Raw genomic sequence first — 26632 nt, forward strand, 5'->3', positions numbered from 1 at the left:
AGATCTGCCAGCCCTTGATGGGATCATATACAATACATTGTATGCAAAAGGACTGCATAGAGAGTCAGTGAGGTCAGTTTGGAATGACAGTTAGTGGCAGTGGGTGTGACTCCCCTATTTGAATTTTGAACTGTGCTGCAGTACCCCCTCTGGAGCCTCCCCAGGTAACATATAATTCAAGTTCATAGTGTGAAACTTAATCCCTAGAAGATTAAGTGGGCCCTCAGGCTGGAGGGCCCACCAGGTGTGTTCCCTGTAAACCTGTCCATCAAACTAGGGAAATATAGCATGACTGACTTACCGAACGTATATATAACATGTAAAGATATGTAGATTAAATTTTTTGTCCTTACCATAAATAGCCATAATTTTGATCTTTTTCCCCCAACAGGTAACATGGAGGGATATTTTGGCATTGATGCATCTTCAGGCCTGATCACTGTTGCAAAAACACTGGAGCAGCCTATTAAGAGCCGGTTTACATTGACAGTCGTTGCGGTTGATCAAGGAACGCCACAACTTCAAGATATAGCCACAGTAAACCTGCAAGTCAAACCTTCTGACACATCACCACCGAAATTTATGTCCCGAGAATATGTGGTTGAGATCAGTGAATCGGTGCCAATTGACTCTTTTGTAACCATGGTGTCCACAACCAGCTGGTCTTCCATCAATTATGACATTAAAGAAGGGAACAAGGAGGGTTCATTTTACATTAACTGTTATTCAGGCATTATCACCACTCAAAAAAGTCTAGATTTTGAAACTCTATCTTCTTACCAACTCAAAGTACGAGGTAATAGCTCCCTAGGATATTACAGTGAAACAACGGTCTTTATCTATGTAATTGATGAGAATGACAATGCTCCTATCTTCTCTCAAACTACATATCTGGGTCAAATTCGTGAAGATGCTCCAGTAGGCAGTATGGTGACCAATCCTGACCTTACTCCACTCATCATTCAAGCTACTGACAATGACACAGAGGTGAATGCTTTATTGAGTTTCCAAATTTTAGATCTCGAGGTGCTGAAGTACTTTAAAATCAACCCAAATATGGGAACACTGTTCACGGTGGCAGAACTTGATTTTGAGCTTACCACGTTGTTCTCTTTCTATGTACATGTACATGATTCAGGCAGTCCAAGTTTGTTTGCCTCTCAGCCCTCAAAGGTTACCATACAAGTAACTGATGTCAATGATTCCCCACCAAAATTCTTACAGGACGTTTATGAACATAATATTTACTTACCTGCTTATAATAATATGCATGTCCTCTATGTGGCAGCTGAAGATGTGGATTCAAAAGTGATTTACAGCATCTCAGAAGGAAATACGGACAGTGCCTTCTCTATTGATCCAAGTGTTGGCCGCGTTACTTTAAACGATTCTTCCCATTTGCAATCATACCGTGAACTGTCAGTAAAAGTTTGGGATGGGCTGTACTATGATACTGCATTAGTAAAAATCAACGTAACACAAATGCAAAAGACCAGCTTAAAATTTGACCGTCCATTGTATCAAGTGAATGTGACTGAGAACTATCCACGAATCTTAGATTTAAATATGGTGGACGTGGTAGGAAACCAACTCAATGAGCCAGTTTATTTCTCAGTACTTACATGGACACAACAATTCCAGATAAACCCATCTTCCGGTATTCTCCAGACTAAAGGCTTGCCATTTGACAGAGAGTTTCAAGACAAATATGATGTAATAGTTGAGGCAAGAGACAATAGAAATCCACCTCGTGTTTCTCAGAGTAAAGTAGAGGTGTATGTACAAGACGTCAATGATAATCCACCAGTCTTCTTAAATACCCCATACTACATTGCCGTGGAGGATGGCTTAGAACCTGGAGATGTTATATTCCAGGTGTCTGCCATGGATAAAGACATAGGAAAAAACAGTGCTCTGACATACCAATTGGAAGAAGGTTCTAAGTATTTTCGAATTGACCCCTCTTTGGGAGACATTATTCTTAAACAACCCTTTGATTATGAAGCCCTAAATCAGTATGTTCTCAGAGTGATTGTCAGAGACCATGGTCAGCCTTCTTTGCAATCTGAAGAAGAAGTAGTCATTATAGTAAGAAACAAATCAAATCCAATTTTCCAAAGCCTGTACTACACAGTGACTGTGCCAGAGAATGTACCAGTTTACACTCCCATTTTACACATTCAAGCCAGGAGCCCAGAAGGCTTCCGTGTGGTTTACAATATTGTTGAGAATGACGGTCTAAGTTTTTTTAGCATCGACTTTAAGACAGGTTCTCTGAGTGTTTTGGGACATCTGGATTATGAGACCAAATCATCTCACCTTATAACTGTAAGAGCCACTGACTCTGCTCTAGGTTATTTTTCAGAAGCCAAGGTCTTAATTAATGTGGAGGACATCAACGATCACCCACCTATCTTTTCTCAAATGGTCTACATTGGTCATGTCATGGAGAAACAACACCCTTATCTACCAGTGATTCAACTGTTCGCTTCTGATCAAGACTCAGGGAAAAACCAAGAGGTTTCATACCACATCCTAGGTAACAGCACAGATGGCTCACAAGGATTCTTTCATATAAACCACAAAACCGGTGAAATCTCAACTGCTCAAGAGTTGGATTTTGAAACTACCCGTCAATATAATTTTAAAGTGAGGGCCACCGATAATGGCTTGCCTCCTTTGCACACAGATGCAGTTGTCATCATTAATATTTCTGATGTGAACGACAACCCTCCAAAATTCAGGCAACCCCAATATGAAGCCAATGTAAGTGAATTGGCCACCTGTGGACACATTGTTCTAAAACTCCAAGCTATCGACCGGGATAGCATAGATGCCGGAAAACTGGAGTATCTTATTCTTTCCGGCAATAGTCACCGCCTCTTCACCATAAACAGAACATCTGGCGTTATTTCTCTTTCAAACCTTTGCCGGAACAGTTTAGATTTGTCTTACCACCTACAGGTCTCAGCTTCAGATGGGGTCTACAGAGATATTGTCCCAGTATACATTAATGTCACTTATGCAAATAAGCACACCCCTTCCTTTCAGCAGGATGTATATGAGGTAGAACTTGCTGAAAATGCAGAGATAGGGACAACGGTGGTTGAAGTGGTGGCATCTGACCCTGATGACGGCTCTTATGGAATTGTGAATTACACTATAATAAATAAGCTGGCTTTAGATATGTTTTATGTAGACAGTAAGGGGCGTATAGCAACTTTACGGAAATTAGACCGGGAGAATGCAACAGAAAGACTTATAGCCATCAAAGTCATGGCCAAAGATGGAGGTGGGAGGGCAACCTTTTGCACTGTAAAAATAATCCTCACTGATGAGAATGATAATCCTCCATTATTTATAGCCACTGAGTACATCTTATCTGTCCAGTCTAATTTTAGCAAAGGTGCCCCTATTATTCAGGTGGTAGCATATGATGCTGATGAAGGCCTAAATGCAGATGTAATTTATTCTATTGATAAATATGATGAAGATCTAGTTCAGATCAATCCTTTCAATGGTACAATCACAGCTAGAAAAAGTTTTTCAGGATTAGAAAATAAGGACATTAATTTCACAGTAACGGCAAAGGACAGGGCACCTCCCAACTGGAGCTCCCTTGTTCCCGTTCATCTTCATATTGTGCCAACAGAGGTCACTTTGCCCAAATTTTCAGAGCCACTGTATAGTTTTTCAGCATCTGAAGATCTGCCCACAGGCTCAGAAGTGGGTTTAGTTAAAGCAACAGCGATGGATCCAATTATTTACAGCCTGGTAGAAGGCACAACGCCAGAGAGTAACAAAGATGGAGTATTTAGTCTGAATAAGCATACCGGGGCATTAACCATGAAAAAGGGTGTAGACCATGAAAAAACCAAATGGTATCTAATCGATGTTCAAGCTAATTGCCCTCACTTGGGGAAAGAGCTAGTCTCCATGGTTTCAGTAAGCATCCAAGTAAAAGATATCAATGACAATCAACCCGTTTTCGAAGCAGACCTTTATAGAGCTTCGATAGCAGAGAATATGCCTCCTGGAACAACCATCATACAAGTTACTGCCAATGACCAAGACACAGGCAATGATGGAATTGTATCTTATAGCCTCAAAGGAGATACTAGTGAGATCCACATGTTCTTCACCATCGAACCTGACAATGGATGGATCACAACACTGAAGGAGCTTGACTGTGAGAAGCAAGAGGTTTATCGGTTCTTTGTGGTAGCATCAGACCAGGGCAAGAAAATCCGTCTTTCTTCAGAAACACTCGTAGAGGTATCAGTCTCTGATGAGAATGATAACCCTCCAAGGTTTACCGCTCAAGTTTACAGAGGTTCTGTAGCAGAGAACAGCCAACCGGGACAGCTTATAACCACCCTGAAGACACAGGACAATGATATGTCAGAATACAACAGGAAAGTCACATGTTACATAACAGGTAAGATTACCATTAACTGGTCTAGCATTGCACCTGATTCAGATGTGGTTTGCGATTGCTGTTGCAATATTTTGTTGTTTGCAATTGCAAGTATGTGCTAATAGGCCCAGAAGCTTTTCTGAGAAAAGCAATGCCCACTGTTGTCTCCTCATATCCGCCCCACGGCGTACAACTGCTGAAACATCGGTACCATTGTCACAGATCAGGTTCAGCACACAGTCTCAGTGCATCTGAGCAGCTCTACTAGGAAGCAGAGGGAACTCTAGTCGTATGTGAGATCGCAACTCCTAATTTATGTACACCCAGAGAACGCCATTGAAATAGCCATGACATGCCTGCATTCGTCTGACCTCTCCCCCTACCACCACCAAATGCTATCTACCTGCCACTCACTTTGGGCCTTATTCTAGTTAACTCTTTCTGACAAAATCCTTCTTAGATGGACAAAACCATGTGCACTACAGGGGGACAGATGTAAAATGTGCAGAGAGAATTAGATTTGGTGAGTTATTTTGTTTCTGTGCAGGGTAAATACTGACTGCTTTATTTTTACATTGCAATATAGATCTCACTTTGAAGTAAAACCCCACCCAAATCTAATTCTCTCTGCACAAGTAACATCTGTCCCACCTGCAGTGCGCATGGTTTTGTCCATCTAAGTAGGATTTTGTCAGAAAGAGTGAACTAGAATAAGGCCCTTTGTGACTAATTCCTCATTGCTGAGCAGCATTGTATGTCAATCATTATGCATGCACAATGCTGCTTAGCTGCATGCGCAGAAAAAAACTATTCAGCCTCTTTGCGACCACATCTGAATGAGGCTCAGTGTGATGCTGTCTAGTCTTTAACCTCTAGTTAGTACTGATGTTTCTTTTCATATAAAACATCTACTTTATTGCTATCATAAAAATGAATGCAACAGATCTATACAGGGTTTATATTTACAATGGCCATGTACTAATTGCCTGTTACTTTGTCATAATACAGTGGCTGTACAAGAGAGGAGGGGGTCCATTTGCAGTCTGCCCAGCAAACCCCCCCCCCCCCCCTCCCTTCCCCGTCCCCTGCATTGTGACAGAATCTACTGTGCATGTGCAGGATTCCAGGAAAATGGCTCCTGCTCCATGCTCCCATTGATTTCTCTACTGTGCATTGGCAGATCTTCAGGAAAATGGCATATAATCCATTTTTTGGGGTGATTTCCACTTCAACAATGCCAGAGAGCTCATTTTAAATATAAAGGTGCACTCATTAAAGATATCACTGTGTCATAATAGAGTACAGGTTGAGTATCCCGTAACCAGATATGTTATCTAAAACCATAGTTTACGGAATGTATTTTTCTTTGCTAAAAGCACTACTGGGGATGTCTGTAACTGACACTACTGGGGACATCAGTAACTGTAACACTACTGAGGACACAATATGTAACTGACAACTGGCCCAGTAGTCCCAGTTACATATCATGTCCCCAGTAGGTTCAATTACTGATGTCCCCAGTAGTCCCAGTTACAGATGTCCCCAGTAGTCCCAGTTACAGATGTCCCCAGTAGTGCCAATTACAGATGTCCCCAGTAGTGCCAATTACAGATGTCCCCAGTAGTGCCAATTACAGATGTCCCCAGTAGTGCCCGTTACAGATGTCCCCAGTAGTGCCAATTACAGATGTCCCCAGTAATTCCAATTACAGATGTCCCCAGTAGTGCTAGTTACAGATACTGTAAGGGGCACTACTGCGGGACATCTGTAATGGGCACTACTGGGGGACATCTGTAATGGGCACTACTGGGGGACATCTGTAATGGGCACTACTGGGGACATCTGTAACTGGCACTACTGGGGATATCTGTAAGGGGCACTAGTGGGGGACATCTGTAACAAGCACTACTGGAGACATCAGTAACTGACAATACTGGGGACACAATATGTAAATGGAACTACTGGGGACATCTGTAACTGGCACTACTGGGGATATCTGTAACAGGCACTACTGGGGACATCAGTAACTGACACTACTGGGGACCTGATATGTAAATGGCACTACTGGGGACATCTGTAACTAGACCTACTGGGGACATCTGTAATGGGCACTACTGGGAACATCTGTAACTGGCACTACTGGGGACATCTGTAATTGGAACTACTGGGGACATCTGTAACGGGAATTACTGGGGACATCTGTGATTGACACTACTGGGGACCTGATATGTAAATGGGACTACTGGGGATATCTGTAACTAGACCTACTGGGGACATCTGTAATGGGCACTACTGGGAACATCTGTAACTGGCACTACTGGGGACATCTGTAATTGGAACTACTGGGGACATCTGTAATTGGAACTACTGGGGACATCTGTAATTGACACTACTGGGGACATCTGTAGATGGCACTACTGGGGACATCAGTAACTGACACTACTGGGGACTTGATATGTAACTGGGACTACTAGGGACATCTGTAACTGACACTACTGGGGACATATTATATAACTGGCACTAAATTAAGTGCCTGGGCTAGTACACAACCTTTGTTTGATGGCCAAATAAAATATATTTGTGTGTATTTCATGTGTTTGATGTGTTTATACAACATAAATGCATTCACGCATGGGTCCCGTCCTCAAGAACCCTCTGAAATATAAAAATATTCCAAAATACGGAATAATCCATTATCCAGAATGCTTCTGGTCCTGAGCATTTTGTATAAGGGATATTCAACCTGTATTACAGTATATATATCCATGAATGGTTTTGAATAGTAATCATTATATTCTATTGGCAGATGGAGACCCCTTTGGCCTATTCAACATTAATGAGGTAAAAGATAAGTGGGTGATTTCCTCTAAGAAATCATTGGACAGGGAAGAGATGGAGAAACATCTTCTGAAGGTGACAGCATCTGATGGGAAATTCCAAGTGACCACTGAGGTGGAAATAACTGTGCTGGACATCAATGACAACAGCCCTGTGTGCCAGCAGGTGGGTAGTTGGGGGTGTGGGAAAAATATATTCTTAACTTTTAATTTTTTTAAAAATATTTTTTATATTTTAAAATATACAGAAATTTGCCTATATTTTCCCATAGTCCTCATCTCTTCTTTGATTTGCATTTATTATTTAAAATGATATAGTATGCTTTCCTTTTCCAGTGTTTATTGTCTCAGTGTTAGGAGTGTTACAAAAGTGAAAAATATCTGAAAAAAAATATTACATACAAAGAAGCAAAAAAGTGATAGAAAACATTAAAATAAGTGTTAAGTGGTAATGCCCTGAAGTGGCCCAGCCAAGGCAGCGTGCAGATGGCCCCATGTTCCAATGCCCATCCCACAACTGACACTATATAAATATATAACTACTAGTAAGCATGCCCGAAGCTAATGCTTCGAAAGCTAGTAGATCAAGTTGCACTTGCTGCCAACAGATGGCAGTGTTTCGGAGACACACAGACCGTCAACATATGGATAGATAGATAGATAGATAGATAGATAGATAGATAGATAGATAGATAGATAGATATAAAGGTCTAACTTGTAATTATGCCTTATTCAGTGTGCAGTAAAATGCCAGTTCCCTACTACTCAACTAGAGGCGAGTGGGGTGAAAATCCAGACTGATGGAGTCTCAACCTTCAAGTGTAGATTGGCCCTGTAGACATTCGACACCCTGTTAAATGTTGTTCTGCATGGAAATAGAGTAGACTCTGAGTGCCTTCCTTCTACAGAGCACATTCAAACTATTCCAGGGTGCCACCAAACTGTGGATCTCTCTCTCTCTATATACTGTATATTACATATACAGTATAGTTGCACACATCATTGAGGGTGCCGGGCTGAATCTGTATTTCAAGGTATGAGAACATAAACTAAACAATCAGCTTACCTTATGAGGCATACCCATGAAAACGCTGGGCATTCTCATGGTAATTCCCCGATGACTCAGGTGCGGTGGGTGGGCAGCTGACATCAGTCGGCACCAGAAGAGGTTCCTTTATATCTCTCTCTCCATGTAATCCCTGCCCAATGCATAGCTCATCTGTCCTATACGGAGAACTAATGATAACATCTTTTCTGAAAAAGAATAAGGGTTATCACAGCTTGCTATATTGACCCCTTTCGGAGAAGGAGACAGATAGTCCCCACTCGTCTCAGAAATAGCACCAGCATTCCTAAGCAGACACTCTTATTCAGCTTTCTTGGAAATTTCACATTCTTGCTACGGATGAATTGCTGCAATGCAGAGTGAAAAAATCTCAGATTATTCTCTTTTTTTATCAGATGCTTTACACGGCAACGGTTTCCGAGGATGCCCCCGCTGGCCTCTTCATCCTCAAGATGTCAGCCAAGGACCCAGACATTGGGAGTAATGCACAGATCTCATATGCACTTTATGGAGTAGGAGATGAACAATTCCGGCTGGATCCATATACTGGTGAGTTGTTGTTATTATTATTACATTTTATGTATAAGGCACCAATTGTAGTTTGCAGAGCCGTACGCCATTCTCACAGTATTCATACTAAGGATAATAGCTGTCTTTCTTTTAGTCATAGTTCCATAACTTACACTTTGTAAGTCAGTCGGTGTTGGCTAACCTTATCTTTTGTAAAGTCGGACAGTAGCAGTAACACTTATGATAATCCCTGGCTTCTATGGCAACAGTTAGCAATGCTGGACCACTGGCTTGGGAGACCAGTGTTGTGCTCTCCTGCAAGGGGCACAACTGTTCATACGCTGGTCCACTGCACATTATCAGAGCTGGGGATCCTTAGCTGACAGACCAGCCATTCCAGGATTTTAAGGCTTGGGACCCACTGCGCCACAAGGAGTCTGCACACAAGCTCCTATGCGGCTGCCCACACATGGGTCCTACCGCCAGGGCTGCTGAGAGGGGGGAGCAGGTACTAATTACCCGGGCTTGCTAGAGGGGCCGGCGGGGGCCCTGGTCGGACCTCCCCTCCAGCAGCAGCCCACACCTTTACAGCATGTGTTGTGCTGACAGCAGGCTCAGCATGAGCATCTCACTGACAGCGTGAGAGGTCATTTAGAGCCTGCTGTCAGCACAGCACATGCTGTAGGTGTGTGTTGCTGTTGCTGCTGCTGGGGGGCAATAACACCCCCCTCCACTTTCGAGTGTTTTTTCACCCCCCTCGAAACATTTTGGGGGCGTGGCACCTCTGTGATTTGGCCACGCCCCAAAATTTTACTGGGGGCCCGGCATACCTCTCAGCTGCCCTGCCTACCCATGCAGTAGGACTGGACAGCGGGACTGCCAGATTTCAAGGCGGACACATACATTCAAATGTAAGTGTTAACACAATGCAGCTGCAGGTCTGTTTAACAGGGTCCAGCCACACCGCTGTGTGTGAAACCCTCTTCCTCCTTGTGGCCAAGTGGGTCCCACTGAACGGAACCCGCTTGGCCGGTATATGTAGCCTGGCCTTTTAAGCAGCTGCATGCCTAGAGTCTGGCATCTGCACCGGAGTCCAAAGTCGGCAGAGAGGTAAGTATAACTGGTACTGCTTTCCTAGCACGGCGCCCACGATCTAGATTGTATGTGTGGGGCTGATATCTCAAGCATCTCATGCATCTTATGGGTTTGTGCAGCATAAGATGCATGAGATGATGCAATCGACGCGATCGACGAGATTGACAAGATTTTTACATTGCAAGCATCTCATGCATCTTATGTGTTTGTGCGGCATAAGATGCATGAGATGATGCAATCGACGCAATCGACGAGATTTTTACTTTGGAATCAATGTAAAAAGGCCCCAAAACCCCAATTTTAATTGCTAACCCCCCCTCATGGGTGAAATGGCCCCCCCATTGTTAACGCCACCCCACTACTGATGCCAACCCAAAGCGTGGCGAGCGCAGCGAGCCCGCGAGGGGCGGCGGTACGTGTCCTCCGACCTTTTCATACCCCCACTATCCATGTCGGTGTGGAGTTGAAGCGTGGCGAGCGCAGCGAGCCCCGCGTGGGGACGCGGAATACATGTGAAGTAGTCCGCGTCCCCTCGCGGGGCTCGCTGCGCTCTCCACACTATATAAAATCAACTCCACGCCGACGTGGATAGTGGGGGTATGAAAAGGTCGGAGGACGCGTACCGCCGCCCCTCGCGGGTTCGCTGCGCTCGCCACGCTTCGGGTTGGCGTTAATAGTGCTGGTGGCGTTAACAATGGTTATTGGGGGCTCACGATTTTTTGATCTCATGGATCTCATGCATCTTATGGATGCATAAGATCCATGAGATTAAAAAATCGGGTCCATCGCGTTGATTGTATGCCTTAAGTACCTTAAACTTAAGGCATACAATCAATGAGACGGGCGCCGTGCTAGGAAAGCAGTACCGTATAACTAAGCACGTGTGCAAGATTTGCAGTATGGGCCCCGCTGGGGTTGAGCAGGTCTAGGACGTGCCATGTCCTGTGCAAACCATGCATCAGAAATGAGGTATCAGGTTGTGTAATATGATTACTTAGGTTACTATTGTGAGGTAAATATAATAGGGTCCAAGTTGGCAGAGGTCTGAGATTTCGACAGTGAGTGGCCATATCTTCAATGCCTGATATTGCCTTGTAAATGATTGCCGCTTTAAAAATACGGCCATTCTCTTGAGCTTCGGCAACTTAAGCCCCATTACATTTACCCACTTTTATAATGAGATTGATTTTCATTTCATGTTTTATCTTGTTACATAGGTGAACTCACAGCATTGGCGCCGTTGGACAGAGAGCAGAAGTCATCTTATCACCTTGTAGCAAAGGCCACAGATGGAGGGGGATTGTCCTGCCAATCGGACATTGCCTTGTATCTGGAAGATGTTAATGATAATGGCCCCATATTTTCCATGGATCACTACTCTGTGACCGTATTTGATAATACTACTGTGAAGACCCCTGTTGCCGTGGTCTTTGCCAGAGACCCTGATGAAGGTACAGTTGTGAGACATTTCTCCTGCTTTCTATACAGTGATTGCAGCTACTTTGTGGGTTAAAACTTTCATACTGTAGGTAAGCAGCTAATCAGTTCACTGGGGACCACTGAGATTGTATTTGGTGGTATTGGGCAACATGGTGGTACATGGCCAGCATAGTACTACAGTGGTCAGCATTAGTTCATCATAACCAGTGCCTTTGTGTAGAATTTGTGTATCCCTGTGTTTTGTGGGATTCTTCTTGGTAAATTGGTTTCCCATAATCCAAAAACATTCATGTGTTTATTGGATGTTGACTAAACTGTAGTGTCAGTGCCGGTGCAGGGCAGCTGCGTCCTGTGTTGGCCCCACTCCCTGAACATGAGATGTCTTGAGACACTGTGGGGGTAAGGGCTATCATCATAGGAAGGTAGAACACCCCCCACATACGTGCCAAAGGCCAGCATGACCAAATAGTGGGTGCTGCCTCATTAGAAGGGATGTGGACCATTTTTTATCACTCTGGGGACATGCCCAGCATTCCCTCAGGTGTCCTCAGAGACTCATCTGGCTGCACTGCTGGCTCCCTCACCTTGACAGAAGCCGAGTGCTGCATATACTGCCACAAAATAGCAACTAGCAGTATTGGAAACATGCTGATAGCATGGCACCATTGAGGTTTAGTCAGCAGTGCAGCAAAGGCAAGAAAAAATGCAAAAGTTAAAACAAAAAAAAAGCCCTGGTGAAACACACGTGTGTTATACTAACAAACAAAGTACAATGTCATGTAGACAAACTGACCATTCTTTCCAATTTGCCGAGGCATCTGTATATCCATTTCCCAACATTTCCTGTGGTTGTCCTTGAAGTAATTGTATTTGAAACTCAAAAAGAAAGTACATGGTGACCTTAATGCATTAATCATAAACATAATAAATCAATATTTAATAAACATGATTTGCACAATTTAATATCTTGAATACAATAAAACTGGTCTAGTTACTAAAACAAACTTGTTTAATTAGTTTTATAAATGATATTTCTAGATCGACGGGCCAGTGTACAAATGTTGATGGAAATCACCTTTGGATATTTTTCTACAAATGTCAAGGTGACAGCTGTTTTTACGTGTTTATTTTGCACATTTTAGGTGTGAATGCTGAAGTCCTATATTCCCTCTCGAACTCCGCCAACGGACTTTTCTTGGTTGAGGGAAACACTGGAGTAGTTCATCTGGACAAACCTCTAGAAGATATGGAAGATGCAAGGATTGAGCTAACTGTCTGTGCCACAGATCGTGGCTTACCACATCCACTTTCTACATGTGCACCCATCACAGTATCAGTAGTTTCCCTGAGTTATTACCACTCAGTATTTGGGCAATCTGAAAAATATATATTGGTGCCAGAAGACCGGGCAATAGGGTCGGAGCTCTTGAATCTATTGGAGATGACGCAAGACATTGAGGACAATATGAAAATCATATATGAAATCTTGAACGGGAACGAAAATAGGATATTCCGTTTACACCATACAGGTATAGTTATTGCGTCAGGGAGAGATTGCTAAAGATGTGATGGCAGATGGGAAGATTTCTCATCATCAGTTAAACAATCCTTAGATCTTGTGGACTCTCATCTTCAAGCCGGGAGGGTTTCAGTGAAGAGCTTAACCAGTGTAATACAGAAACAAAAGCCCAACCGTGTATTGGTACAGTCAGGGGCGTAGCTAAAGGCCCCCATAAATTAGGCCGACTTGTCCTAGGGACAAGTCGGACCCAATTTACCTGCGAGCCGCCCGGCAGCTCCCCGGGAGGCTTACATACAATTTGGCACTTGATGTGCCATTTTTACATGGGATAAATCGCATGCAATTTATCCCATGTAAAAAAAACCCCGGGGAGCTGCAGGGCGGTGAGCAGTAGTGGGGGCGGGCAGCGGCAGTAGTGGGGACGGGCAGCGGTGGTGGGGGCGGCCAGCGGCGGTAGGGAGGGCGGGCAGCGGCGGGGGGGGGGGGGCGGGCAGCGGCAGCGGGCGGCGTTTGCGGTGAGCGCAGTGTACTTACACATAGCAGCAGCGGCGGGGACGGGACGCGCAGTGGCGGCTATTATATTTTTAAAATACTTATCAAATGACCGGCCGCTCTTTGATTGGCTGAGAGCTCTCCGGCCAATCAGAGAGCGGCCGGTCATTTGACAAGTATTTTAAAAATATAATAGCCGCCACTGCGCGTCCCGTCCCCGCCGCTGCTGCTATGTGTAAGTACACTGCGCTCACCGCACACGCCGCCCGTCCCCACCGCCGCTGCCCGCCCCCACCACCGCTGCCGCTGCGCACGGGACCGCGCATCGGATCGGATCAAATGTCACATACCTCGGATATTGGGCCGATTTCATCCGATTATCGGCACAAAGTGCCGAAATCGGATGAAATCGTCCCAAAATCGTATAGTGTATGGGGGCCTTAAGGGTTCATGGGCCCTGGTGCGAAAGGTCAGCTTGGGGCCCCCCTACATAGAACAAAATTAAAATCTCGGTCTGTTTATATTTTATATAGTGCTGTTGTGGAACTACACGTCCCAGCATGCCCTGCCACAGATTTTAGATAATGGATTTCTAAAACTGTGACAGGGCATGCTGGGACGTGTAGTTCCACTGTAACAGTGGAACTACACATCCCAGCAGTTTTAGCAATTTTCCCCATAATCTCAAAAGCCTGACAGACAGGACTCACTGTAGTCCGATACAGGGCGCCGGGCGGTCCTGCTCCTGAGTCCTGGCAGCCTACACGTGCTGTGTGATGGCGCGGAAGCGGTGGGAGAGGGAGGGGGAGGTTGGAGCCCACGTGCGTCGCGCTGACGTCACGCGGCAAGGGGTCCCCTTCCTATTGGCTGGCTGGGGACGGGACACGGTGGCCGTATCTGAGCTGTGATTGGCTGCAGCGGCGGAGCCGCTGCAGCCAATCACAGCTCAGATACGGCCACCGTGTCCCGTCCCCAGCCGCAGGCAGCCAATAGGAAGGGGACCCCTTGCCGCGTGACGTCAGCGCGACGCACGCGGGCCCGCAAAGCAGCACTGGGAACGGGTGCGTGCGTCCTGTTCGCTTCCCTCTTCCAGGACAGTGGCGGGGGTTGGGCCCCCCTGGCTCAGGGGCCCGGTCGCATCTGCGACCGCTGCGACCCCTGTAGCTACGCTACTGGGTACAGTACATATACAGCATTTACTCGGCAAGGATAAACTAATGGTTCGGTTATAAAAATAGGAGAAAATTAGAACTTTCAGGAGAACTTGAGGAGATTTTACACATTTGCCCCTCCAACAAGCCGGGCCCAGGTAATTTGAGCCCACTCCCCTACCCTCTTGGCAGCCCTACACATTAGCAGTGTGCATGACCCAGAATCCACCCCCTAAAATTTGTTTGCATGGTAAACAAATATATAGGCATCTGTTTTCTATCTCTATGATGCTTTTTAAGCTTAATAAGTATCCTACAGACAGGAGGGTATTCAGTTCTGATCGCAAAGCCCATTTTTTTAGCAAATGGACAAAAACATGTGCATTGCAGGTGGGGCAAATGTAGCGTACAGAGAAAGTTTGATTTGGGTGAGATATTTTGTTTCTGTAAGTCCTGGCTGCTTTGTTTTTACACTGCAATTTAGATTTCAATTTGAACACACCCCACCCAAATCTAACTCTCCCTGCACATGTTACATCTGCCCCACATGCAGTGCACATGGTTTTGTACATTTGCAAAAAAAAAAAGTGCTTTGCGATCAGGTCTGAATAACCCCAAACAGAACACACTGCACACAAACTTACCCCAATAAGTAAGACATCATAGATTTGTCCGAAGTGGAAGGAAATTGGCTGCAGAAAGCTTAAGAAAAATAAGTTCTACTTATTTGAAAATAACCGTTGCTTGATATTTACTATAAATATCTTGTTGTGTGCTCACATTTAAGGGGAATATAAGAAATGGTGAAAAAAGTACAATACTTGTACTACTGGTAGTATCCCAATACAGTCTGTTGTCTGATATTTCATTACATGATCAACAGCTAAGACCAAGACCGAACAAAAACAAAAATAAAGAATAGTCCGTGTTTGTGTATTCTATCTTTGTTTTTATTTTGTTACTTTGTGTTAGCTCCTTATTTAAGTTTGTATTACTTTCGCAGGGACGTTATATTTGAATGGGAATCTGGACTTTGAATCACAGAATCAGTATTACCTCTCAATAGAAGGCACAAGAGGGGGCTCTCCTCCTCTGAGTGATGTCACTGTCGTTGTCATTAACGTCACTGATGTAAATGACCACAGGCCCATGTTCAGCCAGGAGGAGTATGATGAAGAAATCAGAGAGGACGCAGTGGTTGGAGACTTGGTTTTACTGGTGAGGAACAGTAAGGGGAATTCTTATTCGCTTTCATTATTGAGGGGGAAATAAGGATTGAGAGACACAAGTACCCAACTCTACAGCTATTAAACTATAATTTTCCTTGGAACCAGTGCATGTTCCATTTACCCTGTGAGATTTCAATATTTTGACTAGCATAGGAGACTACTAATTTGGACCCTTTTTAAGCCTTCATAGAGTTTTTTGAGGCTTTGAAACCCTCTTTGTAGAGAATGTATTTTCCAAATGCCCAAAACAAGCCAACAACACCTACTCTACCCAACCTCAGCTGTACTCCAGTTATCCACGTTGACCATAGATGTTACTCATCCCATCCTTCTCTTTGGTTGCCTTTGCAGGTTTCTGCTGTTGATCTAGATGGACCAAAAAACAACAAGGTCACTTTTGGAATAGTGGGAGGGGACCCTCTTGGCCACTTCTCAATACACCCTGAGCGAGGAGACTTGAGAATTCTGAGTCGGCTGGACAGAGAGCTGGTAAGGAACCACCTAGAACCAGATTGTAGTTGAATCAGAGCGACCAACGTTGTAAGCCCTCACGTTTCATAAAGGGAAATACCACAACCTCTTGCAGGGCCTGTCCATGCCTGTTCTATTGGTTATTTTTAGGACTCAGTTAAAAATATTATGCAATCCTTGGGCTTTGACATATCTTCTGTTCTGCTAAATTTACTCCTAGCATGCTATGCTGGTTGTACAGTATATGGCACATTATACCAAAACAGAGCCCACTGTTCCATGCAGAAATCATCATCAATTTGACACACTTTGAAACAGAATCAGCGATACGAGAACATATAACAGATACTATATATATGTCATTGCAACAGTTTAAATATCAAACAACTGAAGACAAACTTGGCTTTCCATGGTCACGGATGTTTCAGGCAGCAATTAGCTGAACAGTGTTTATCCCAGACCTAGTTCCCAGTAGATTCAATTTGTTTGTAGACCAGTCCAAAGTTTTGGGCAGATGCTTCATGCATTTTGGACAGTGGGGTTGGCTGTGAAAGGTTTTGCGTAGTTTGAGTGAATGAAGAGCGTGCTTATATTTCTTTACGAGTGTCAGAATGTATGCAGTGAGAATTATAAGGTGTATTGGGCTTGACTCATATGTGGAACTAGATGCGGTCATGGCAGCCTTGTTGGTAGTCATCAACTATATGCAACTGCTGCCATAAAGCCCTACCGTGGTGTACAGCCGCTGATATACCATCTGTCTATAGGTGCCAATGTATCTTCAATTACATCCTATATGGTATCATAATTGCAGTGCCCATACTAGTGTCAGTAAGGCTTATGGGCAGCTGCAACAAGATCTTTTATTATTGACTCAATGTTAGTTTTTGTGTCCAGTCTGAGACATACTTTATACTAGTGCTTTATACAGGGCCCTGCATAGTCAAGGGATATTAATGTTACAGTATGTCTGTGCACATCTAAGGGAAAGCTTTAGAACCTGTATCTGTCTCCAGTTTGCCTAGTCTCTGGCATTCTCAGCCTTCACATGCCCAACACCTCCCCGGTTATGCCAGACGTTCCTCCTGCCACACCCAACTCTGTGTTATTGTAAGTGTTTTGTCACAGTGGATTCAAAATGCCTATTTGACTTTGGGAGAAGAAAAAACAACAATATGTAACAAAAATGTAGCACATTATAATCGGGGAGATTTATCGAGCCTTGGAGACGGATAAACCTGAATAATTGCCAAAAGCAACCAATCAGCTTCTTACTGTCAGTTCAGATACTGTGCTGGATAGGTAAGAGAAGCTGATTTGTTGTTTTGGGAAACTTCTCCACTGTGGCCCTTATTCTGGTTCAGTTGCAGCGGCCGCTCGTTCGCACAGGGAGCAATGTTTTGCATATGCGCAGATGCCTTTCTGTGCATGTGTATATGCTGGGTGGGTGCCAAAAGTCTGTTCGCCGGGTGCACCCACCCAGCCTTGCGAGCGGAGGGTGGAGAGGGGTGTGGGATGCCAGGCTGGACCATTAGCATATGTGAACGCCCAGCGTTTCATGGGCGTTCCAATGAAAAAGCTGGGCACACACATGCTAAGGCATCCGTGACGCACGTGTTGGGGGGGACAGCTGACATAACCGGATGTTAGCTGCCCGCCCAATTCCCTGCAATTCCACACACATATGTAAGGCTGGTCCGGACCACCCTTACATATGCGAGCACCTCCACCATCATTCAATGGTCGGCGACCGTCGAAAGATGGGGGAGGTTCCCACTGATAAATCTCGCTTGATAGTAACACTTTTGTACAACACAATAATAAGTAACTACAGTCTTTGTTATGTTGTATCATATGTCCATGTCCTTATCGTTACCAGAAATCCACACACTCCCTCGTGGTCCGTGCCACAGACAGTGGCATCCCGGCTCTATCTAGTGACGTGACTGTCCACGTCCGCGTACTTGATGTGAATGACAACCCTCCCATTTTTCTACAGAGCAACTACAGTCTTGTGTTACCGGTATGAATAACTATTTATGTACTATGGTACGTCATGGTCAGTCGTGGCTGTCTCTGAGCTTATACTAATGTAGTGCACATACCGTATCTCTCGTACAGGATGGTTCTCCTGCTGGAACTAGCGTGATAACTCTTATTGCAACAGATAAGGACTCTTCCAGACACGGGCCTCCCTTTCACTTCCGAATTTTACAAGGAAACGACAATAACATGTTTCATATCGGCCAAGATGATCTCCTGTCTACAACATCTGTCCTCAGCAGAGCTTTGAAAGAGAAGTATCTCTTAAAGATCCAGGTAAATCAGAGTAGTAGTTATTCAAGCTGAATTCCGCAAGGAAAACTCCGGGCTAGTCCATGTACAATAGATATTGTATAGATCATTCAGTTATAAAACCCCACCCACATGTTGGCATGCTGTAAAAAGCAATGCTGGTAAAATGTAAATCTGGAACATGCTAAGCAGGTCTGCAAGCATTTTGGATACATATATTTTTGCACTTAGAGCACAGTGTGCTTATGACCATCTACAGCAGGCATGTCCAACCTGCGGCCCTCCAGATGTTGTGAAACTACACATCCCAGCATGCCTTGCCATAGTGGGGGGAATTTACTAAAGGAAATTTGTAAAAAAATAGGTGTATTTGAATCCAGAAATACACTTATTTTTGACATTTTCTGTCCCGAAAATACGGCAATTCGTATTAATATTGATGTGCTATCAATACGAATACGAATTGCCGTATTTTCGGGATTGTAAATGTCAAAAATAAGTGTATTTCTGGATACAAATACACCTATTTTTTACAAATTTCCTTTAGTAAATTCCCCCCAGTATTGCTATTAGGGAATGCTAAAACTATTGCAAGGCATGCTGGGATGTGTAGTTTCACAACAGCTGGAGGGCCGCAGGTTGGACATGCCTGATCTACAGGTTGGCGGATTACATCTCACAGTGAAGGTTGCTGTTTTGTATACATCGGTGATGGTTACTAATCTGCACATGTGCACAGGGCAGTAGAGAGCCTGGCTGGGCCCAGGTACTTTTTTGGGGGTGTGGTCTAATCATGAGGCGGCCATGCTCCCTAAGAATAGAACACAGAAAAAAGCAGCAGCTCCACACTGCATCCCAGCACACAGCAGCATGTGCTGGGCTGAGAAGAGCTGCTGTAGCTGCTACTGCCAGGTAACTGGCACCCCACTGGGTCTCCCTATCGGAGCTGGGCTTGGGTAATACTAATTAGTGCCCCCACCCTCTCTCGGCACCACTGCATGTGCAAGATCAGCACTGCGCACGTGCAGATTGGTGGATGTGACAATGGGCCTTATTCTAGTTCATTCTTTCTGACAAAATCCTTCTTAGATGGACAAAACCATGTGCACTGCAGGTGAGGCAGATGTAAAATGTGCAGAGAGGATTAGATTTGGGTGAGTTATTTTGTTTCTGTGCAGGGTAAATACTGGCTGCTTTATTTTTACACTGCAATATAGATCTCACTGAAGTAAAACCCCACCCAAATCTAACTCTCTCTGCACAAGTTACATCTGCCCCACCTGCAGTGCACATGGTTTTGTCCATCTAAGAAGGAATTTGTCAGAAAGAGTGAACTAGAATAACCTCCAATGGTGGCAGAGCACTCTAAGGGGTAAATTTACTAAGACCGAAGTTCTATTTAAGATTGGATATTGCCCAATGTTCTTGCAGATGATCTGATGCTACGTCCTCGGATCAAAAAAGCTGGCATTAGCATATTTTAGCACAGCAGATGCATACGAAATACACAGCTGCTGTGCTAATACATTCTCTCTAATCAGGCCCAGTGTCCTAAGTCCATGATATATATCCCTCTTTAGGTTTTCTCCCTGTCCATAGTAATAGCTGTGGTTGTAGTGACGCGACTGGAACAATTTCTAATAGAAGAAAAAAATTAATTGACGTTACCGCCCACTTTTTCATTTGTTACTACATAATGAGTCCGATTCAGACCTGTTAGGCTACAATTTTTGCTGATGGGCAAAACTACTTGCACTGCAGGTGGGGCAAATGAAAAATGTTTCCGTGCAGGGTAAATACTGTCTGCTTTATTCTTACACTGCAATTTAGATTTCAGTTTGAACACACCTCACCCAAATCTAACTCTATCTGTACATGTTACATTGGCCGCACCTGCAGTGCAGCATGTTTTGACCATCTGCAAAAATTGTAGTCTTGCTAAGAGGACTGAATCAGGCCCAAATGTACACGTAATATTTTCCAGCAAATAGTATCCTTACAACTGGATATTATGCTAACAGTTGGTTTATTATTTTTAGACTCAATAAAATGCACTGCAGTACTGTATATATATTTTGTTCTACTCTAAGGACCTTATTCAGGTGCGTTCGTTCGGACCACTTTGTTCGCAAAGGGGTTCGATGGTGTGCGTCTGCACATGCGCAGACGCATTTCTGCGCATGTGCAGACGCCGGGTACATGTAGCCATGGTGAACAGGGTGTTCGCCAGGCGCACGCACCCAAGTGTGTGGGCAGGGGGTGTGGAGGAGCATGGGATGGCGGGCTGGGCATTTGCATATGGTAATTGGTAATAATTGGTAATAATCATCAGATAATTGGATAGTGTATGCCCAGCTTTAGTCTAATTTAAAAACATATAAAATCTGTCTTGGACTAGATAAATCTTAAAGTTATTAAGGTAAAAATTACAACCAGGCAATACCAAGAAATAATTGTCCATTCTTGCTGTTTAGGTAACCGACAGTGGAACCCCGCACCTTTCCTCTACCACTTTTGTCAGTGTCCAGGTCATTGACCAAAGTCGACACTCTCCAAATGTCCTGCCGCTAGAAATCTTCATCACCACCAGCGAAATGTCGTTCCATGGCAGCGTGCTGGGCAAGCTCCATGCCACAGACCAGGATCCTCATGATAAATTAATGTACAGGCTGGCTGAGGTGGAGTTGAGAAAGGGTCTATTTTCTGTTGGCATTTCAGATGGCAATGTTATAGCTCTTCAGAGCCTTCACCAGGGCTATTACACTTTCAATGTCACCGTCAGCGATGGCACGTTCCATGCCACAGCCCCTGTGCACATTAATGTTTGGTGTTTTAACGAAGAGGCTCTTCAGCAATCTTTGGTTCTTCGCTTCAAGACATTATCTCCGGAGGACTTCATAGGGGACCACTGGCGCAATCTGCAACGGTTTCTAGGGAACCTACTTGCAACAGACCGACAGCAGATTCAGATGGCCAGTCTTCAAAAGGACGAGCATTCCCAATCTCTGGACCTTGTTATGGTGGCCAGGACAGGGCCTAGCTCATTCAGAAGTCCTCAGCTCATAGCTGAAAAACTCAATGCAGCAAGACATGAGCTGGAGCAGTCCATGGGGTTACAGATGGAGAAGTTATTTCACCTGCCCTGTCATGACCAACAATGCAACAGTCGTACATGCCATGAAATAATACAGCTGGACCCCTCAGTATTGTCTTCTTACAGCACTGCCAGGCTCAGCGTTATTACACCACAATACATCCTACGACAAGTCTGCACATGCAACAGTAAGTCTATTTTTTTTTTTCAACTTAGAACTGTAAAGTTCTTATTATTGTGGTCAGTACATTTCGATTAGTCATTGTGAGCAATGATCGCAATTCAAGTCTTCTGTAACATATTATACTGGTGAAGTACTGGCTAAGACAAGCATTTTTTTGAACAGGTAGCCTCTAGTACTGTATACATGCATAGCACCAGTGGCGGGTTCACCACATACCTTCAGAGAATATTTCTGTGAGGCCACCTGCCAGCCAGTGACTTTTTGAGATGTAGTCCTGGCCGGCTGCTCTCCCACACTCTCTGGGGAGCAGTCGGCGATGGTATAAACTACATCTCCCAGAGCTCCCAGAGTCAGCCAGAAAATCGGTACAATATGTACAGTTTGTTTTAGCCGGTACAGACGGTTAAAAAACGGTACTGTACCCGCTAAAACGGTACTGTTGGAGGGTATGCGAATGGGCGAAGTTACATTCTCATTGCTAGGGGGAGTTACATGCAAGATCTCTATAACAGGACAAAAATTCCCTTGTCGCCCCCCCCCCCCCCAGCTGCTGATATATACACACACACACTTTATGGTGTTTCTGTTATATTCCATAAAAACATCTACTATGTATTCAGCATGCAGAACTGACACTGTCTCCTTTATATATCGTCAGGTACCGCAATGAGGTTTAACGGACAAAGCTTTTTACAGTGCAACCAAAAAGTGTCTGGAAGCTGGAAACTCCATCTACACCTCAAAACCCACCAGTCCCAGTCTGTACTGGCGTTTGTCAATGGCTCTGCCTCATCTCTGCTAGAGGTAGGATATCATTTCATCAAGATGTAAAATGCATCATAAATGTTTTGTTGTAAAATTGTTGTAGAATTCAAACCCGGGTCACGACCGTTGATCCATCCCGACAGCCGTGACCCTGGCCCGTTTTCGTTTTGCTCGACAGCATATCGCCAGGCAGGATTCAATGTGCCACCTGCCGATCGGCAAAAAGGGGGCGTGTCCATGTAAGCGGCCGTGGATTGTTGAGACTCAGCCGTGATCGCAACAATTCACAGCCGTTATCGACAAAACGGGCCCGACAGCTTTTAAAGTCGGGTAAGACAGCATTGAATAGGTGCCCGCCGCTATTTCCCCATCGGAAATAGCGGTGAGGATTAAATACTGATTGGTAATGAATCACGAGTTTACTTGAAAAAAAAGCCCATTACTTGTCGACTATATGCTAGAAACTATCATACTTGCTTACCCTACCAGAACAGCCGGGAGGTTCCAGAAAATTGGATGGTGCTTCCTGTCACCCAGAAGAGTGAGCCGAATTCACCTACCCTGCAGATGCCAAACAAAATGTTTCCTGATAAATTATACCATCTTAGACTCGCTCCCACTGTACAGTGTTAGTAATATCTGCATTGTGCAGTGAGGGGGGGGGGGGCTGGCAACAATGGCGCAAACACACGCCCCCACAATATTTATTTTTCCGCTTCCACCCGCTGCAGCCTGTACACACTGTGCCTGCTGGCAGCCCCGCCCCCTAGGCATGACATCATTATGAGATTGGACCTGAACTGATGATGATGACTGGTATTATACCAAGCATACCTGTAGGAGGTGGATGCCATAGATGTGCACAAATCTGCATGCGGATGGATATATGCCGTCATAGCCCTGCACAAAATGTATGACTTCCCGCTGCTCATCTCAGCAACAGGCCCATTTTTTTTTTATTTCAGGGTGGCTAATAGTAGTCTCCCCATGCATAATAGCATATGTTTAGTGTATTTTCCTATGTAGCAGTGTTTTTGGGAGGGTTTATGAATGTGGTGTGGTTAGGAAGGATCTGTGGATGAGCAGCAAGCTTAGCCTGGAGCCATTCTGGCAGGTCGCAGCCTGTTTGCATATGAGATGGATGTTGTACACTTTGTATAGGGAACGTGTACATTTCATGATTTAACAGGAAATGTATGGGGGGAGGGAAGGGGGCAGGCGCTGTCTCACCTATAAAAGGATGGGGACTATTACAGGCATGTCAGTCACAATTACATTTGCAACCAGTACCTGATGTGCTGCCAAGCATGCACTAGACCGCTGGAACGTCACTTGTCTTGTAGCTGCACAATAACAGGTTATAGGTGGATGTTGCAATTTGTAGCTCATAAAAAAGAGTTTGACAGTAATTTAGTTTTAGCTCATTTGTGTGATGTACTTGCTGGTCCTGTTTCTTTTTTACTTTATTCATTTTTGTTATCTTTTTTATTTCCTAAAATTAAGGGCAAAAGGAAAAATAAAATGAGGGTGATACTACGTTATGTGTACATGAGGCTGTGGAAAAACATGCGTGGAAATAAAGGGGAAAAAAAAACATGTACAATGTGCTAATTGTGTAATAAAACAGGACAAAAAATACCTGGGGTGACTGGATTATCATTTCTGGGGGCAGAGGCGTAACTAGAACTCTGTGGGCCCCATAGCAAAATCTTGAAACCCCCCCCCCCCCCCCCCCATCCCCCTACTGTTGTCATTAAAATGTCATTACAGTCCCTTGTGCACACAGGACTCAGTAGATTTTGCTATGGGGCCCACAGAGTTCTAGATGTAAAGCCATCAGAGAGACGGTTAACTACATCCTGCTAGCCACGAGAGCCACAGCCAAATACTCAGTAAGGAAAAAATATTCTTGCCTTCACTGTCTATTTGGCCGGGCGATAGCGATGCTGCAGAGCCACACATCACTATCGCCTGCTGTGTACATATGGGGCGATTCAGGTAAACCTTCCAAGCGATTTTGACAATGTAGTCAAAAATCGCTTGGAAGAATCACCCAGCGTGTACACCCTTTTAGGGTTGGGGAATTGTAGTGAGTAGCAAGATAGAGAAAGAGGTGTGTGAGAGAGAAAGTTCAGTGACTGTGCGGGATGCCGGCCTTTTTAAAGAGTGCATGGGACTGAGAAAAAGAAAGAAGAGAGGGGGGAGGGTAAAGACACAGGGGAGTGTGAAAGAAGGGGAGACAGACAGACAGGGAGGAGAGAGAGAGAGACCGACAGAGAAAGAGAGACCGACAGAGAAAGAGAGACCGACAGAGAAAGAGAGACCGACAGAGGGAGTGGAGAGGGAGCGTAGAGAGAGAGGGAGGAGACAGAGAGAGAGAGAGGAGGAGACAGAGAGAGAGAGAGGAGAAGACGGAGAGAGAGAGAGAGAGAGAGAGGAGGAGACGGAGAGAGAGAGAGAGGGAGGAGACAGAGAGAGAGAGAGGGAGGAGACAGAGAGAGAGAGAGAGAGAGAGAGAGAGGGAGGAGATGGAGAGAGAGAGAGAGGGAGAAGACGGAGAGAGAGAGAGAGGGAGAAGACGGAGAGAGAGAGAAAGAGGAGGAGACGGAGAGAGAGAGGAGGAGACGGAGAGAGAGAGAGAGAGGAGGAGACGGAGAGAGAGAGAGGGAGGAGACGGAGAGAGAGAGGGAGGAGACGGAGAGAGAGAGAGGGAGGAGACGGAGAGAGAGAGAGGGAGGAGATAGAGAGAGAGCGGGAGGAGACGGAGAGAGGGAGAGGGAGGAGACGGAGAGGGAGGAGACGGAGAGAGAGAGAGAGAGAGGGAGGAGACAGAGGGCGGTATTCAATGTGAATACCTGCGAGGTGCAGCGAATCCTTTTTAGGATTCGCTGCACATTCGCCACGTTCCGGAGCCAGCGGGCTCCGGTATTCAACGTGTCAGGGGCTCGCTGCCCCTGACAGGCGAATATGAGCTCCTGCGGCGATTGCCGCAGGGAGCCTCAGGACGGAGCCAGGCAGAGAGATGGTAGTCTCTCTGCCTAGCCCAGACCTTTGTGGGGGGTTAGGTGTGCTCCCCGGGTGCCAGGCAGCACAGGCTGCCCCCCCCGGGGGTCCCAGCAGGCAAGCGTATATTCACTACACAGGATCGTAATGATCGTGCAGTGAATATATGAATATGTAATGAGCGGCTCCGCTCTGGCGCCACCTGCTGGCTGCTGTGTAAAAAAAAAAAAAAAAAAAAAATATTATTTTTAAAATTAAATATATATTCATGTGCTTACAGCACATGAATAAAAATAGCATGCCCCTCCTCAGAAGAAAATTCCTGATTTTTTGACACCAAATGTAAAAAACAGAACACTTTATTTTAAAAGTTCACATTCCACTTCACCATAAAAAGATAGCGATTGCTGCTCGGTGAATCATGGTGACCAAAACCTTCAAATGTATTCGCCAACTGGTCATTGAATAGGGTGATTCACCGTTTTAGTCAGAAATTCGCCAAACAGCACAAATTCACCATAAAAACCTGGCGAATCAGGCTCATTGAATACCGCCCAGAGAGAGAGAGGGAGGAGACGGAGAGAGAGAGAGGGAGGAGACGGAGAGAGAGAGAGAGGGAGGAGACGGAGAGAGAGAGAGAGGGAGGAGACGGAGAGAGGGAAAGAGAGAGAAGGGAAGACAGAGAGTGAGTGAAGTCAGCCAGGGCTTTGAAAAGATTGTGACAGTGGCAAAAATCCCATACCCCATGTTCCAGTAAATGAAAGGAGGGGGAGGGAGGGACAGTGGTGTCGCTTATACCTTGCTCTGCTCCCTCCTCTCCCCCTTTCCACTTTCCCTTCAGTTAAGTTCGGTTACCTCCAGCAGCGCCGGGTCTCCAGGGCCAGCCAGGTCTCCCCTTCCACCGGATCTCTGTGGACATCCTCCCACCAGGTCTAAAGGTGCTGTGCCTCCTGCCCGCCGTGCCCCGGCTCCAGCGGCTAGCTTCCCTGCGGCGTGCCTCAGCGTCACAGCGCGCTGCTGCGCTTGCAGCTGTTAGGTTTCGTTTACACGCCGGGGCTGGT

At 45.1% G+C, this 26632-nt stretch overlaps 1 protein-coding gene across 1 annotated transcript in view; it reads left to right on the plus strand.

Moving 5' to 3' along the window:
* The window catches only part of FAT2 (FAT atypical cadherin 2), an 86048-nt gene that overhangs the window by 51026 nt on the left and 8390 nt on the right, over positions 1–26632 (plus strand). Inside the window, exons 9-19 of the mRNA XM_083181753.1 lie at positions 392–4438; positions 7224–7420; positions 8716–8869; positions 11143–11376; positions 12508–12894; positions 15534–15748; positions 16111–16248; positions 18110–18253; positions 18352–18549; positions 21000–21807; positions 22462–22607. Of these exons, the coding sequence (XP_083037879.1) occupies positions 392–4438; positions 7224–7420; positions 8716–8869; positions 11143–11376; positions 12508–12894; positions 15534–15748; positions 16111–16248; positions 18110–18253; positions 18352–18549; positions 21000–21807; positions 22462–22607 (6668 nt within the window). The remainder of the gene's footprint in view (positions 1–391; positions 4439–7223; positions 7421–8715; positions 8870–11142; positions 11377–12507; positions 12895–15533; positions 15749–16110; positions 16249–18109; positions 18254–18351; positions 18550–20999; positions 21808–22461; positions 22608–26632) is intronic.

Source organism: Crinia signifera, chromosome 4 (assembly GCF_055691185.1).
Source record: "Crinia signifera chromosome 4, ASM5569118v1, whole genome shotgun sequence".
Lineage (NCBI taxonomy): Eukaryota > Metazoa > Chordata > Amphibia > Anura > Myobatrachidae > Crinia > Crinia signifera.